The sequence below is a fragment of the Podarcis filfolensis genome (genome assembly GCF_964270895.1).
Source record: "Podarcis filfolensis genome assembly, chromosome: 1".
Classification (NCBI taxonomy): Eukaryota; Metazoa; Chordata; class Lepidosauria; order Squamata; family Lacertidae; genus Podarcis; species Podarcis filfolensis.
In genome coordinates this window covers 2,748,913-2,765,796 of record NC_139604.1, presented here as the reverse complement: position 1 = coordinate 2,765,796, position 16,884 = coordinate 2,748,913, and the positions used below count along the sequence as shown (strand labels likewise).

At 43.4% G+C, this 16,884-nt stretch overlaps 1 protein-coding gene across 3 annotated transcripts in view; it reads right to left on the bottom strand.

Moving 5' to 3' along the window:
* SPAG16 (sperm associated antigen 16) overlaps window positions 1-16,884 on the bottom strand; it is a 388,339-nt gene that overhangs the window by 141,721 nt on the left and 229,734 nt on the right. For all 3 annotated transcript variants that reach the window (XR_014551824.1, XM_083629671.1, XM_083629672.1), the window contains one exon: window positions 11,056-11,182. Coding sequence is in view for 2 of the 3 variants with exons in the window: in XM_083629671.1 (XP_083485797.1) it covers window positions 11,056-11,182 (127 nt within the window). In the remaining variant the exon portion in view is untranslated. The remainder of the gene's footprint in view (window positions 1-11,055; window positions 11,183-16,884) is intronic.

Below are 16,884 nucleotides of genomic sequence, written 5' to 3'. Positions count from 1 at the left end.
GCAGCAGAAAACAACCTTTCTCCCTCCTCTATGTGACATCCTTTTATATATTTGAACATGGCTATCATATCACCCCTTAACCTCCTCTTCTCCAGGCTAAACATGCCCAGCTCCCTTAGCCGTTCCTCATAAGGCATCGTTTCCAGGCCTTTGACCATTTTGGTTGCCCTCCTCTGGACACGTTCCAGTTTGTCAGTGTCCTTCTTGAACTGTGGTGCCCAGAACTGGACACAGTACTCCAGGTGAGGTCTGACCAGAGCAGAATACAGTGGCACTATTACTTCCCTTGATCTAGATGCTATACTCCTATTGATGCAGCCCAGAATTGCATTGGCTTTTTTAGCTGCCGCGTCACACTGTTGGCTCATGTCAAGTTTGTGGTCAACCAAGACTCCTAGATCCTTTTCACATGTACTGCTCTCAAGCCAGGTGTCACCCATCTTGTATTTGTGCCTCTCATTTTTTTTGCCCAAGTGCAATACTTTACATTTCTCCCTGTCAAAATTCATCTTGTTTGTTTTGGCCCAGTTCTCTAATCTGTCAAGTTGTCAAGTTGGAGCAAGGAAGCCCTGCAAGTTGTTTGGGGACTTCTTTTTCCTGCATGACCCATCTCCCAGCCTTCCTTGTAGCTCACGGAGCTGGGAAAGGGACAGGGATTGCCACACCTAACTGCTGGGATGATCCCTGCCCACCTGTGCAGCTTCCAAGTTGGCAGTAAGGCTGATGACTTGTCATGCTCTCCAGCTGACAAAGCAACATGCACCATGTCAGGTGTCACAAGTGTATCTGACGATGCCTGGTTAAATAGATAGGATTTTCCAAAAAGTGACATTTCAAATTCTGAAACAAAATGGCTAGCTGAATTGCCAGTCTTCTAACTGAAATTTTACTGTCGACCCATATACTCGTCAACCATACATGAAATTTATTACGGTCAGAGACCAGCTTGTGAAACACGAACACATAAAAACTTTAAGATAGATTACCATAGACAAATGACCCAGAGTCCTCCATGGATCCAAGTTTGGGAATTTTCTTAACAAGCTATATTGAATTGGGGGATGGTCTATGCCTACAGATCTGTGCGCAGAATCTGGCGACCATCCGGGTCGTCTTGTGATTTTTGCCTAACAAGAGAAGATTGAATTTTTGCTTTATCGGGAGGTCAGCAAGCCTCACCAGCAGGGGGTCAATAGTTTCTCTACGTGCCTTATCGTAAAAGGGACATCTAAAAAATATGTGTTCAGGGCTTCCTATACCTCCCAATGGACAAGCACAAATTCTCTGGTCATATGGGACTTTTTTAAAGGATCCCTCCAAGACCTGCGAAGGCAGAGCCGAGCTTCTGGCAAGTGTAATAGCCCTTCTTGCATTTTTGGCTACAAGAAAAAAGAGATATGCTGCCGGTGCATATCTCTCGATTTCTACAATTTTGTAGTCGGGGGCACCTTAAGCAGTCCTGTTGTCTCTTGGTGTCTCTAATTCTTTGCCTAACTATAGCTTTTGCTTGGCCCAAGCCCAGACTTAGAAGGACTTGAGGGACAAAACCCAGTTTCTGAAGAGTGTTTACTTGTCAACCAAAATGTTCAGATTTGAATTAAAGTGAATGTTCAGGCTATCCTAAACAACAGTGAGTTGGATCCAAAAAATGGTGCGCAGAGTGAAAATAGCTCCCAATACTTGCCATGAGCATTAGAGGAAATGTTCATCCAGTGCCATAGTAGGCAGATACACTTATAGCAGTTCTCATGTTTCCCCTTCTGCAAACTGAGGAATGTATTTTGCATTTCCTATGCAACTATGGCAACCCAACTTGAGAAATTACCATTTGGCACTGGTATGCTCTCAGAGACCCATAAAGTATATACTGCATACCATTTTCTTTTCAGATAATAATGCTGAGAAACAAAACATTTTCATTCAGATTCAGGTAACTGCTGAAGCAGAACATTGGTGTTTACTGAACCTGTAAGCCATTGTTTCATATGTAATATTATTCACTTCTCAACACTATTGCTTAAGTAAAAAAGTAATTTCATCTAGATTACTTATCCCTTTGGTATATGCCACTTTACACACTTTAATGTTCACAGACCATTGACATAATAGAAAGGAAAACATTATGTGTTGATAGAAACAGCTTGATCAGAAAAACAAGCAGTTCTTTCAAGCTGAAAAGAATATTCCAGTTATTATCATATACATTCAAGGGATTCAGAGGGGTGGTGTGTAGTGTATTTGTTTTGGAGATGTGCAAAGCATGCTAAATATTTGTAGGTTTGTAAAAAGGCATGTTCTCAACTTTGAACACACTGCATATCACAGCTGGATAATCTGGAAGGAACCCAAAGCTTCCTTCCAATACCTAGATCTAGTGCAAATGGAGAATGAGGATTCCCTCTAGTGAAACTGGTGCAGTGTCCCAGTGCTCTTTGGTCCTTACCTTTAACAATCCTTACCTTTCTGAACTCATATCTCAGTAGATACCTGTCTGTGGCCTTTAACCCTTTAGTGTCACTACCCTCAGCTGCCCAAAGGACATCTGCCTCCTTACTGGCTTTTGTTTCTCCCTTGATGCCCCTTTATGCCTAGAACTCTCTCACAAACATCTATTTGGCATAATGCATCTCACTTTCTCTTCAAATCCTTCCTTAAAACCCACTAGTTCTGCCAAGCCTTTGGCTTGACCCCTGCTGAATCAAGGGGTATTCAGTACAGTCGTACCTTGGTTGTCAAATGCCCTGTAACTCGGATGTTTTGGCCCACGAACGATAAAAACCCGGAAGTGACTGTTCTGTTTTTTTTAATGTTCTTTTGGAAGCCAAAAGTCTGGTGGGGCTTCCGCAGCTTCCGAGTGGCTGCAGGTGCTTCCTGCAGCCAATCAGAGGTCGTGATTTGGAAGTCGAATGGACTTCCAGAACAGATTCCGTTCGACTTCCAAGGTACAACTGTACAGGGATTCCTGAGCCCTCCTCAGCTCCAAAGTTGAGAGAAACGTGTCCAGAGCTGCTCAAACTATATGCAGTTTTCCCATGTGACTGAGATGAAGGCTGAGATTGACATAAACTGGCAAGTCCCCTAACTGACCTGTTGTCCTTGTGCGGTGGGGGGAGGGAAGCAAATTGACCATGCAAATGGATTAAATTTACACCTTTTTCATTGATTGACGTAAATGGGAACCTTCTGGTTAGCAGAAAGAGTATGCATCACTCTCAAAGCATATATATATAGGCTGAAAAATAATGAAACCAGAAGACTTAATCCTGTTCAACACAGGCATGAATGGTATTCAGTAAATGCTTCAAAAGCTAAAGCAACAGGTCACAAGTTGAAAAACTAACATGGTCCCTGGGAATACCCAAAAAGGCAACACAGGAGGCATATGATATAAAGGCCATCCTCATCAGCTATCATACTCCTGCCAATGTCTCTGGAGTTAAATACTGAGTAAACAGGCTTCAATCCACCATAGAATTTTGTAAATACTATTATTCCTATTTACCCTCTGCTTTCGCACAGGAATCTGCACTATGAAGCTAGAACATAATGTAGTTAGTTATGCAACAGCACATGAAGCAATAAGGGCTCAGTCCAGAGGAGCACAAGTGGATCTGCCATGTGTACAGGAGTCCTGTCCTCTCTGCCAATGGGACTGCATGGACATGCATGCTTTGAAAGGAGAGAATGAGGGTTCTAGTGTTCATGTTGGTGAAGAAGAATGGAATGGGATTTATGTGCATTTGGGTAAGATCTGGGCTTAACTGGACTGAGATAGATGAGAATAGGAGTTATCCTATCCAAGGCTTCCACCAGCCTAGAAGAGAAGCCTTGTATTTGTGTTCCGGCATGGTGGGAAGTTTTAAGAGCCAATAACGGGGAAAGAACATATTTCCCCATTTTCCATCCCCCAAGGTCTGTCCCTGCTGTTACAGTTGGCTAAGATCTGTTACCTCTGAAACTTATAAATACCCACCAACATTTCTCTGATTAAAATAGAGAAGTCCTATTTAACAACAACAACAACTTTTACTATTTATATCTCACCCATCTGACTGGGTTGCCCCAGCCAGTTTAGGTGGCTTCCAATGAATATAAAAACATAATGAAATATAAAACATCAAAAAAACTTCCCTATGCAGGGCTGCCTTCAGATGCCTTTTAAAGGTTGTATAGTTATTTATCTCCTTGGCTCCGAGGTCACATAATTCCGTACCTCTCAACATTTCTCTGATGAAAACAGGGACATCCTATGGAAAAGTGAGACATTCCGGGATCAAATCAGAAATGAGGATGGCTTCTGGGACTATCCCCGGAAAATAGGGACACTTATCGGGTCTGCTTATATACCTATATAGTGAGGAATGGGGGTAGATCTGGAGAGCAGAAAAGGAAAAGTGTGTCAAAGTGTGTGCAAAGACGTGGCGGTGGGGAGGTGGCTAATTTTTTTTATTTTTTTTTACAGAGTTATATACTGTACTTCTGCATACCTAGAGAATCCCTTGAGTATGCAGAAACCACTACAGTGGTACCTTGGGTTAAGAACTTAATTCGTTCCGGACGTCCGTTCTTAACCTGAAACTGTTCTTAACCTGAAGCACTACTTTAACTAATGGGGCCTCCCGCTGCTGCTGCGCTGCCAGAGCACGATTTCTGTTCTCATCCTGAAGCAAAGTTCTTAACCTGAGGTACTATTTCTGGGTTAGTGGAGTCTGTAACCTGAAGCGTCTGTAACCTGAAGCGTCTGTAACCTGAGGTACCACTGTACCTTACTTTTGGGTGGCCCCATTTTGCTTCCAAATTGATAGGCATTCAGTCACCTGAGTTTGCTAATAGAGAGAATGATGATTCTACAGCACAATCCATGCCAGTGCTCTGCCTGAGTTGTTTCTCGCTGTTTTCTATAAAAGTTTGGGTTATGAGCTACAGTCTGGCTCTAAACAAAAGCATTATCATAATGGGAGTTTTATACTTTCGTCAGGGTTGGCTAGTTTCACTTATTCCAGTACCTGCAGTCCATGTTAAGGGTATTTCAGCTGGTGATACAGCTGGGGAATGAGCAAACATACTTATTCAAGTATATGTGAATGACTGCCCCTAGGGATTGGGGTGGGGCCCCCCAAATGAAAGAAAATAGGTCCCATATTCTCAACTCTGATCTATGACTGTGTGAGAGTGCCTCAGAATATCTGGTATAGGAGAAAAGGTAAATATATATTAAGACTGCATCAAAACCTTCGGTAGTGCAACATTTTGATATTTTCAGAAAGGTTTATTAAATAACTTTGATTATGGATGTTAAAATGTAGTTGTTTTACTATGTATTTTAATTGCATGTAGCTGTACTTTTGTAATGTTTTTATTCTTGTTATTTTGCTGTTGGCTTTTGTTTGTTTGCAAACTGCATTGATATTGCTTCTTGAAATGAAAGGTGATATATAGATTCTAATTCTATTAAATAATAATAATAATAATAATAATAATAATACTATGTAAAAGTGGATTCAAAGATAATAACAGCAACTGTCTGAAGACTCAGCTGGTTGAACATTTGGATAGAAGTGAGAAAAATAATGGGTGGGATTCAGCTACGTTGTGTGTGTGGAATAAGGTCCACTTGTGAAACAGGACTTCACCCCACCCCAGTGCCCCCTAAGTTTGCAATGTAGGGTTCAGGGAAAGTCCAGAATAGGTTTAGTGGATTTGCAGGGGTCACACAGGGGGTCACTAACTGCTATGTTGAATTCCATTCAATATATTTAGATGCATAAATACATGCACAGTATTGCAAGATATAGGAGCTAATCATTCCAGATGAAAATACTTTGGGGGATGTCTGCAGTTCACAGTACCTCTTTTCTTCAGGGTGTCTGCCAGTGACTCTTTGTGGAGTTCATGCCTCATCTTAGAAGTGGTCCTAATGAGGATGCGTTGGGAGGGAGGACCCTGAACACTTTATAAAAGAGGCATTCACCTCTTCTACAGAGTTTACTGCAGTGTCTGAAAGGTGTAAAGAAAAGCATTGCCTTTCCCCCCCACTAGTGGATTTCCTACAAATGAGACACACAACTCTCCCTCTCCCTCACACAAACGCACATGCATGCAGAAGAGCCAACACGAAGAATGATTTTAGTTGGACCATGCGCTGAACACATTGTCGCTTCTCCTTAGCAGCAGCAAAGGAAGGGTACAAGTCTTCACTGCCTGCCTATGGGCATTGTCAGGATTTCTGTTGGGGGGCAGATTTGTATTGATTGGGGGGAGATTGCCCTCCCCCTTGGCTACCTGCCAATCTACTGGGGACATAGTGGGGCATGGAGTAAGAAGAAAAGAGGAACGACATAAGAATGGAAAAGACAGCTATTTCAGCTGACCAGTGTTTAGCCATCTGTTACTTTTATTTCTGAAGAACAGACAAATCCTAAGCATAACTTTTCTCCCACATAAACGTATTTCCTGTTTCTGATACAATGGAACTGACATAGTTGAGCAAGTTTATAAGGAATAATGACCTGGAACCAGATTAAACTAGGAGAATTTAGGCCCCACTGAAATCAATGGGACATGTTGTGACTGAAGTTCCGCTGATTTTCAGCAGGCACGTGACTATTAGGCCACTCAACAGACACCCAAGTTTCTCTAGGAATAATATGACTGCTGCCTGAAGTTAAAAGATGTACTGTGCCTTTGTGACTACAGCACTGGTGAGTGACATTATCTATATGAAGGAATGGAGGAGCAGAAATAGAGATGCCACCATGTGTGACCTTAGTTTGCATCAGTTTTTGAAACCTCCTGCTTCACTTACCATGGCAATCTCAATATTCATGTATTTCTATTCATTCAGTGCACACCAACTATATATTCACAGAAGATTCAGCTCAGTCTTTCTGAAGCTGTGGTCCATATCCTGCTGGCCTTTTTTCTCATTTTCAAGGTTTCTACACATAATTATTTTTACATCAGCTACCTATCATCTGTATCAAATCCTCACTGCCCAGATGACAACATTAGACTGCTCTGTGGAAAACAACAAAGATAAAATTCTTGTTGAACTAGTCAAAAAGAAATAGAAAAAGGTGGAGGAAGAATATAATGATGAAAGCATAATGTACTAGAGTAGGTATTCTATGTTTTTCACATTCTCTGTGTTATGTACTGAAGTTCTCACCCTAGGCCAGCAGGGGGATACTGTAGATAGTTTTCACTCAGGTCCACATATGCAAATAAGGGATTGAAAGTGACGTTCAGTGATTGGATAGTTACAGAAAGTGTTACAGTTGTGTTGTAGTAGAGCTCTATATAAGCAGGCTGGCTGAACCCTTCAGTTCTGTTCTGGCCTGTGAATAAACAGGAGCTGTTTGAAGAATCACTGTGTCGCCTGATATGTTCACCCACAACTTAACACTCTGAAAAATTCCTTAATGTATTCTCAAACCCATAGTTAACCTGTGTACGCCTGGAAGGATTTAAAAGAGTGAACTACATTTTTTAAAAGTCCAGTTAAGACTAGCAATGATATCATAGCATGGTTCATCAAGTCCAAACCCCAGCAATGCAGAAATCTCAGCTAAAGCATCCTTGACAGATGGCCATCAAGTCTCTGCTTAACCCCCCCCCCCCCCAAGGAAGGGCAGTCCACAAGCTCCCCAGGAAGACCATTCCACTCAAGGGTGAAATGACCCACAACTTATTAGAGTGAACAGTGATGCCCACATTTAAGTTTCTTGTTGCTTTCTAAATCTTGTTCTTATTTTTCTATTTGGCATTTTCTCTTAGTATAATTTAAATAAAATGTTATTGTTTAAGGAAAGTTATTTATAGAGCCTATAAGCCAACACAGATATATCACATAAAGGTTCAATGAAATCATCACATTCATGGTTAAAGAAGAGAAAGTACAGCGTGGAATGATTTAGCAAACCACAGTCTGAGATATGCCAACAAACCAGAATCAGAAACCATAAAGTGAAGTGGGTTTGTAGAACATGGTTTCTTACGATGCCTGATGTATCTAACAATAGTTACAGCCACTGCTTCATCATCAGAGGCTGCTGCATATTGCAGAAAGAAGTAAATATAAGAGGCTGTGTACTTAAGGAACAGATATTAGCCTGGTTCACACAACTAATTAAGTCAAACCTTGGCTTAGCAAAACCACATGTGCATGTGGGTTCATCTGCTTTACTCCTTCCTGGCCCTTTTACTGTCAGGTAGGGATGGTGACAAAATTTGTTAAAAGTAAGCAGAATAGCAAGTTTTGACAGAGCTTGGCTGCTCATGCACGAAATGATCTCCTGCCATACACGTGAGAGCTTGTGAGCACTCTTTGATACCAATCTTTTGATAACTTTTTCACTCCGTATTTCTCATCACTGTTTTCAGTCTCTGAGCTTAAGATCGTCACTCTGCTCATCTCACTGTCATTATTTCTGTGGTCCTCGTCTGATCCAGCCAGAGTAAACATGTATTGGAACTATGTGTGTGCTCTGTCTGTTATATCTAGACAATGATTTCTTAATATGCTGTGCCATGCATTGGCATTACACAACAAATTTACAGAATGCTTTTTTAAAATGCAGATTCTCCCCTGATGTGACTGTCAGCAATCAGCAGCATGCATTGTCAAAAGCAGAAAGAAGAGTTAGTATTTCTTATGTGAAGATGCCATTTCATTTGCAACATGCACACCCTTTTCTGCTTGGAAAGGCAGCCAGCTACCAGCCACAGTTAGAGTTTCAGACAGTAAAACAATTTTTACTGAAGTGATCTGAATTCAGGCAAATAGAACAGTTAAAAGATTAAGTGTCCATCTCTGAGCAGTGTGGGGTGGGGTAAGTGTAGTGAGTGGGGGCAGTGACTGTGGTTGGTACTTTAAGTAATCATAGGTAAAGGGACCCCTGACCATTAGGTCCAGTCGTGACCGACTCTGGGGTTGCGGCGCTCATCTCGCTTTATTGGCCAAGGGAGCCGGCGTACAGCTTCCAGGTCATTAGGCCAGCATGACTAAGCCGCTTCTGGCGAACCAGAGCAGCGCACAGAAACGCCGTTTAACTTCCCGCCAGAGAGGTACCTATTTATCTACTTGCACTTTGACGTGCTTTTGAACTGCTAGGTTAGCAGGAGCAGGGACAGAGCAACGGGAGCTCACCCCGTCGTGGGGATTCAAACCGCCGATCTTCTGATCAGCAAGCCCTAGGCTCTGTGGTTTAACTCACAGCGCCACCCAGGTCCCTGTTTAAGTAATCATACAAAAGAAGAAAAGACTACCCAGACCATGACAAATATTGATTAGGGACTTCTGCACAGACCAGTTCCCCTCTAGGCAATTCACAACCACACTGTCGTCACTGATGTCCTCACTAATATGACCCACTTCATTTCTTGCCAGAGAACCCCAAGTACCCATGAAATAGCAACTCTATTCCATCTACATGGATTCTTGGCCCATACTGTTTCAGACCAAAGGCCATAGTTCTGCCATGCCCTATGCAACCTGCTAGAAACCCATGCCTATATTTCAGCCAATCATCCTCAAAGTGATGGGCAGACAGAAGGGATCAGCCCTACATAGGAGCAACATCCCATCAACAGCAGAACTGGGTAGATCTGTTGGGCATAGCAGAATTTGGCCTATAACAGCTCTCAGTTTTTTCTCAGCAATACTTCCAAACCCTCTATTTCCCAGATGTCACTTCTTCCACCAATTTCTAGCTGCTGGTGCCTCTTATCAGGCTATCCAGGAGGACCTCAGAGTCAAGTTGAACCATGCCAAATGCAAGGCCTATGCTGACCGCAAATGGCAGGCTGAGAACCCTCTTGAGTATGCTCATCAACTCTCCAAGTGACACTGAATGCCTATCTAGTAAAATAGATTGCAAGTAGGTCCCCCCACCCAGCGGCATAGCTGGTATGGGGGCGTGTCCTGCAGCAGGGGGCAGGGCAATCTGCCCGTGAGGGCGGGGTGAGCTGCCTGTGGGGGTGGGGCGAGCCTCTCCAGCGCTTGGAGTCTCTCCACCACCTCCCCCTCAGATGTAGGGCGGCTGAGGGAGAGGAAGTAGGCAGGCACAAGTCCCATGCTGCCGTTGCAGGAACCTGCAGGCGCCTAAGCCACCACGTCACTCCTAAAAAGTTTTGTGAGCCCAATTTATTATTTTTTTTAAAAACTCATTTTGTCACCCCCCCCAATGATGACACCTTGGGCGGACCACCCCCACCCCCTGCACACCCTTTCTCTGTCACTGCCCAAACTCTGATAACAGCTTTGCCCCTTTCTGAAAACCCTGTTGCTTACAGGCTTCAGCTACCTTCAACATAGTACATCCAGTGTTTCATCTATGCTAAATCCAGATCCTGAAAGACACCAACCTCCAGCCACACCACTCACGGACAACAGGCAGGAGGAATATGAAATAGCTCAAATTCTAGACTCATGAATGACTCTTATAATGCCTCACTGACTGGAAGCGCTACCTACCCAAGGACTGTTTGTAGAAAGCTGTTCATGACCATGTCAGCAATTCCATTGTGGCTATCTGCACAAGCCGAGCCCATTGGATTGAGACCATGGAGGGGGAGGTGGTGTCAGAACCTCAAAGTCCAGCGGCCTTTAAAACACAGGGTTGGAGGCCTCAGAGTCACCAGCTAAGGAGCCAAACCAGAATCAGGGCTGAGTCTGCTGTAGTAGATCAGGAGATGACTGAGCCCAAGACTGATAGGCAGGAGTCCACAGAACAACCTCCCAAAGCACCTGGCAATGGAAGGAAACTTACAAAAAGTTGGTGTTCAGTGTTCAGAAATATTATATATTATATAAGTCATGTTTACGTAAAGTTCAGTGGTCTCTAAATGCATAAGTTATTGGAGTCCAGAGGGAGAAATCACCTTTATTAAACTGGGACATTCCTCATTTCCCTCCTACTTCCTCCCTATAACTTGACGTCATCCACTTGATTGAGGTATTATTACAAAAGATTCAAATATTTCCCATCAAGCAAGCACTGTGTTTGTCCAGCTTTTATGAGTTCACCCAGTTCCCAAAGCAATAAGTTAGCTTACTGTTCTGGCATCCCAAAGCGACAATGTCTTGTCTGCAGAGCTGGTGAGAATGATGTTGGAGAAAGGAAGAAATTCAATGCTGTTTACTGAATCCTTATGGCCACGAAAGGTGTATCTGCACCGCTCACTGCAAAAGAACACAATGACACATCCTAAGCAACTATAGTGGAATAACTTGGCAATGTTTTCCAACAGCAAAAGGAAGCATAACTACAACTGACCGACAAATTATAATTTGGCATCCACACTATTCATGTTGACAAAAAAAAACCACAATTTACTTACTTACTTACTTACTTACTTACTTCCAATATTTATACCCTGCCTTTCTACATAACAAGGCCACTAACAAGCTCATTAATTGTGCCAGTTAGATTCACTTGAACAAACTATTTCCAGTTCTTTGACTTTGGTTTTATGTTCATGCACATTCTTGCATTGCAATTACAATAAACGAATGTCATAGAAAGGCATGAAATGTTGATATTTCATAAAACGATGGAGCTGCTATCCCTACCTGTGAAACTGAAGCCCTGTGACCCACCGAGCCCACCTTACCCTAGGCAGATAGGGAGAACAAAGGAGGTTAAGATTTAATCCCACAAAGATCACTGTGTTTGTGCTACTATTAGCCTCACAGGAAAGTGATCTGCCACATTTTAATAGAAGATACAGATATGGAAATAACTCTTCCCTGTTTGGCAGATGGGAGATGTGGGCAGGCTGTGTGTGTGTGTATTTAAATGGAAAATTGGAGGAAGAAGTTATGTTACTACTAATATTTATTTATTTATGTATGTCTTACATTTATGTTATTTTCCCCTCTTAATATGCTGAATATGACTATAATACAGTATGCAATGATGATATGATAAAACAGAAAAACAAATAAAAAGAGGGGTTTTTTAATAGAAAAAAAGGCAAATGGATGCATGGCAGTGACCCTTCCCACATGCCTCTCTCTCCATGACTGTGCAAGAATGCATGTGTGTCTCCGTGTTGCATGTGCACACCTGTCTTCCTTTGTGTGAGAGTGGGCGATGAGACGTATGTGTCTCTGCATGTGTGAATGTGTAGTCCACTACCAATGTGGCTTTACAACTGAAGACTATCAGTGTTTCAAATTGCCTAGAAATTCCTTAAGAATTTACACATAGCCCTGTTAGATCTGACCCGGCATCCTGTTTCCAATGGTAGCCAGTCCTATATTTCCTAGAAGCCGTCATGCAGAGCAAAGAGATAGCAACCCTCCGGCCGGCCGCCTTCTTATTCCCCAGCAAATGGTTTTCAAAGGTATATTCTGTCCTTTGTGGCCAATTCTCAAGCGGGAGTTAACTTCTGTTTTGCAAGTCTGGAATGCTGTTTATATTTATCACACCCAGCTGTTTAAATCCTAATGGCAGTGGCCATTTTTGTAAGTCAATAATCAATTACACAGTGAATTGAATAGGTTATTAGAGATTCAGCACATCATTACATTTCTAGCATTAGAGGAGAGTCCTGGAACGCAGGCACCGTGCAAGTACAGTACAGGCTGTGAGAGCTCATTCCAATTAGACACAAAGAAACAATCTGGGGAAATGGCAGGCTGCATGTTCACAGGATATGAAAGGTGGTTGAGTCACATTAGCACAAGATGACCTGTGTGATTCCTTTCAGTTGTCACAGTCTATGCTCCAAATTATAACATGAGTCTTCGATAAAGCCTGTATTTGTGGCAATAGTGTTTATATTATCTGAATAGAGAAAGATGTAGGTAAAATAGTTTGAAATAATCAATTAGCAGTGAACAAATTGTGTACTCCTAACAATTACCATATCATACTTCTGACAGAAATGCAAAGAGAGAAAGAATGTGCTGGAGACTGCTGATAAATTCCTGTGGGGTAGAACAAGAAGAACACATTGATTTATATCAGACAGTTCCCAATAGAGAAATTGAAAGCTGCATCTTCAGGGGAAAAGACAGCCCAAGAAAGGAATATATATTATGAGTAACTCAGATACGACGGGGGGGGGGGTGCAGACAGACAGGCTGCAAGAAGAGGCTTGTGAGAGATTAATTAGGTGTCAGCACAGGGAGGCCCATTCAGAATCCCTTAGCAAGGTGAAAATGGACTAAAGTGATGGACCACGACAACTAAAGGAAGGAAGGAAATGATTTGTACGTTTCCATCAAGAACATAAACACTTGGGCCTGTTTCAGCTCTCCCTCTTTGCCGCTTCTATATCAGTGTGTAGTGATGAGCAAGCTCCCTTCACTCTCTCCAGATTTAATTTACCATTCTGGTAGCTCAGTGACTGATATTGTTCTGAACCTCTGACTGCTACATAAAACAAACTCATCTTCTTCCAGCTGAGACATAATTTAAATGAAAGTGTGCAGCCACACTCAAAGCAACTGCTGAAAGAAGGCAAAAGTCTTATGATTTTCCACAAAGAAAAATGCACATTTTGAAGCATACCTCTGTCTCCCTGACACTCTTCCCCTTCTGTCTTCCTTAATGGACAGAAGAACAATTCTATCAAGAATGGACAAAATTCTTCTCCCAGACACACTTTTTCCAGTATAGAATAATTTTTTACATACAAATTAATGCACTTCACACCACTTTAAAAGAGGCAAAATGCCCACTTACCCCCATCCCCACCAATCCCCCCTGGCACACCACCCACTATTCCACCACGCAGCACAAAACCTCCAGATAAAAACCTGGCAAGCTGAAGGCTTATACTGCCTAGCAGACCTACAAAAATAACAAACCCACAATGACACAAGAAAAACAAGACAAGCTAGGGGGCACTCAAATGCTCTGGCTAGCACACCACCAATTACATGCCCTCTTAAACAATCCAGCAGTAAAATCAGCAGCAACTAGGCCCTTGACAACCTTTGAAAACCTCTTCCTAACAGCAAAGGGACACAGCAAAGGGATGGTATCCACAATATACAAAATACTGCTACGAAATCCCACAACCCCCCTCGACGTAATCAAAAAACAATGGGAGGACGACATAGGCCAGTGATGGTGAACCTTTTAGAGACCGAGTGGAGCAATACAGTGGGGCCTCAGTTTTTGAACAGCTTAGTTCTCGAACTACTTGAAACCCAAACACTTCAAACCCGGAAATGAGTGTTCCAGTTTTCAAACTTTTTCCGGAAGTGGAACGTGCTCTGTTCTGAGTATAACTTCCGTTTTGAATGCCACACTTCCATTTTCAGAGTGAGGGAAGACGGCCTGGGCGGCAAGGGAGCAGGTAAGAGATGTTGCCGCCACCCCACCCCTCCAGCCTCCTCCTGCTTGCAGCCAAGTAGGAGTGGGATCGGGCTGCTCTGCTAGGCAGCACTGCTGCTTGCACGGGAACAGGAGCTGGATCGGGGCTGCTCAGCTGGGGAGGTGCAGGCTCCGTCGCGCTTTCCGTTGTGGGGTTCGTGGCTGCACTACCCTCAAGAGAGAAAAGGAGCCCCCACTTCTGCATCAGATCCCCCGCACCCCCCCGTGAAGGCAGCTAAGCTGAATAGCTGCTGAAATTGGGGAAGGTGGAGGCAGCCTGGAAGCTGCATCTGAGAGCCCCTGCACCACCTGAAGGCAGCCAGGCGCTCCTCAGCTGAGCTGCCCAATCCCACTCCTACGTGGAGGCAGGAGTGGAGGCGGGGATCTCTCAGAAGAGGAGGCTTTGTGCTTCCTAGCTGAGAGATCCCCGCTCTGCTCCTGCTTGCACGCAAGTAGGAACGCGAAGCCTCCACTCCACTTCTGACTCCACTCCCATTGGCCCCGGCCGAAGGATGTGTAAGGCCTCAACCTTGCAGCAGCAGCAGCAGCAGGAGGAGGAAGGCGGCTGCTCAGAACTCTCGGCAGCCCACCAACCTGGAGGTTGTAGCTCCGTTTTTCACGCGCGCACACACACACACGATACCCCATCCAAGGCACTTCTACTCAGACACAAGTTGAGCTGAGGACTCAAAGTGCTGCCCTCGCCTTCTGCTGGCTCTGTGCTGGGCACGCGTGCCCACAGAGAGGGCTCTGAGTGCCCCCTCTGGCATGCGTGCCATAGATTCACCACCACTGCTCTAGCCTATCTGACAGTTTTATGAGCCCCGAACCACATAGGTCGTAGTGACCACGAGGACCAGATTAGGGGTACTGGGTCACGACAGCTAGATCGCCTGGACTCCCAAAGTGGGTCTGGATACAGAGAAATAGGAAGCACAGGAGTGATAATGGAGCCACAGCTTCTTGTGGCGAGGAGGGTTTAGACTCCAAGGGGCGTATTAGGGAGTCTACTTTTAAGCTTTAAGCACACAGACCAACCCCCAGAATTCACTTACGGGGGGGAAATACATGAGCGCATCCTCAATGGTGAGTTTACAGACATGTTTTCCCTGCTGTCCCTACCTCCTCTTATAGTATAAAATCAAAACCGGATGAGTGGTAAAAGAAAGAATAGAAGATAACCACTGAATGCAACTACCATAATTGGATTACTGTGTTTTCCATTTATGCGGGAGTTATATCCTCAGCCTATCCTGACAGAGGATGGCATCTGTTTAACTATCAGCATATCATCCTCAAAGCCAAATTGACAGCTGGGGAAGAAGAAGAAGAAGAGTTTGGCTTTGATATCCCGCTTTATCACTACCCTAAGGAGTCTCAAAGCACCTAACAATCTCCTCCACCCCCCCCCACAACAAACACTCTGTGAGGTGAGTGAGGCTGAGAGACTTCAGAGAAGTCACCCAGCAGCTGCATGTGCATGATCGGGGAAGCAAACCCGGTTCACCAGATTACGAGTCCACCACTCTTAACCACTACACCACACTGCTGCCCTAGAATATGCGGAGGAGTTCAGAGAAAGGGCCGCAGAGGACCCTACAGCCTAATGGGATATTAAGAACAATGACACAAGAACCTGTGTTAATGCGAGCCTTGTTGGTCCTTTAATGAGCCTGCCCCAATGAAACAATGAAAACAATGACTTCTCTTGTGTTAATTACAGGGAATGTTCCTACAAAGGTTTATGGCAGCAGGTCTTGTGTGCTTTAGAACAGAAGACTTCTGTAAGCAGATAACTAGAAACAGTATCTTAATGTGCCTTAGTAAGACACATTTTTGTATGCACTAAAATACTAACTCGTGATTGGGGAAAAATCGATTTGCTATCATCTATGACCTTGAAATACAAATTTTGGGATTATTTATATTATAATTAGGATTTAACAAGGCGGGGTGGTGGTGAGATTTAATTATGAGTCTGTGATCTCATTCATGTTTTTATTGTTAGAACTATAAATGAGACTTTTACTGATTATTGTAATGAAGGATTAGGGAGATAATGTTTTATGCTGTTTGAACATGTGATGTGCTATGAAAGTATATCATCATTATTTGCTTGTGATGAAGATACTCCTACATGAAATTGAAACAAAACCAAACAGAAAACAGCAAAAGACAGGTTTGAGTTCTATACACAAAATACAGGCAGATACAGTGGTACTCTGGTTACAAACTTAATTTGTTTTGGAGGTCTGTTCTTAACCTGAAACCGTTCTTAACCTGAAGCACCACTTTAGCTAATGGGGCCTCCCGCCGCCGCCGCACTGCTGGCACGCAATTTCTCTTCTCATCCTGAGGTAAAGTTCTTAAGCCGAGGTACTATTTCTGGGTTAGCAGAGTCTGTAACCCGAAGTGTTTGTAACCCGACATGTTTGTAACCCAAGGTACCACTGTATACAGAATTATTTAAAAGAGTTCTGTTCGAATACTTAAAGCACATCTTAAATCTCAGAATATGCTGGGTTGGATCAGACAGCTAGTTGCCTTTAGGCCC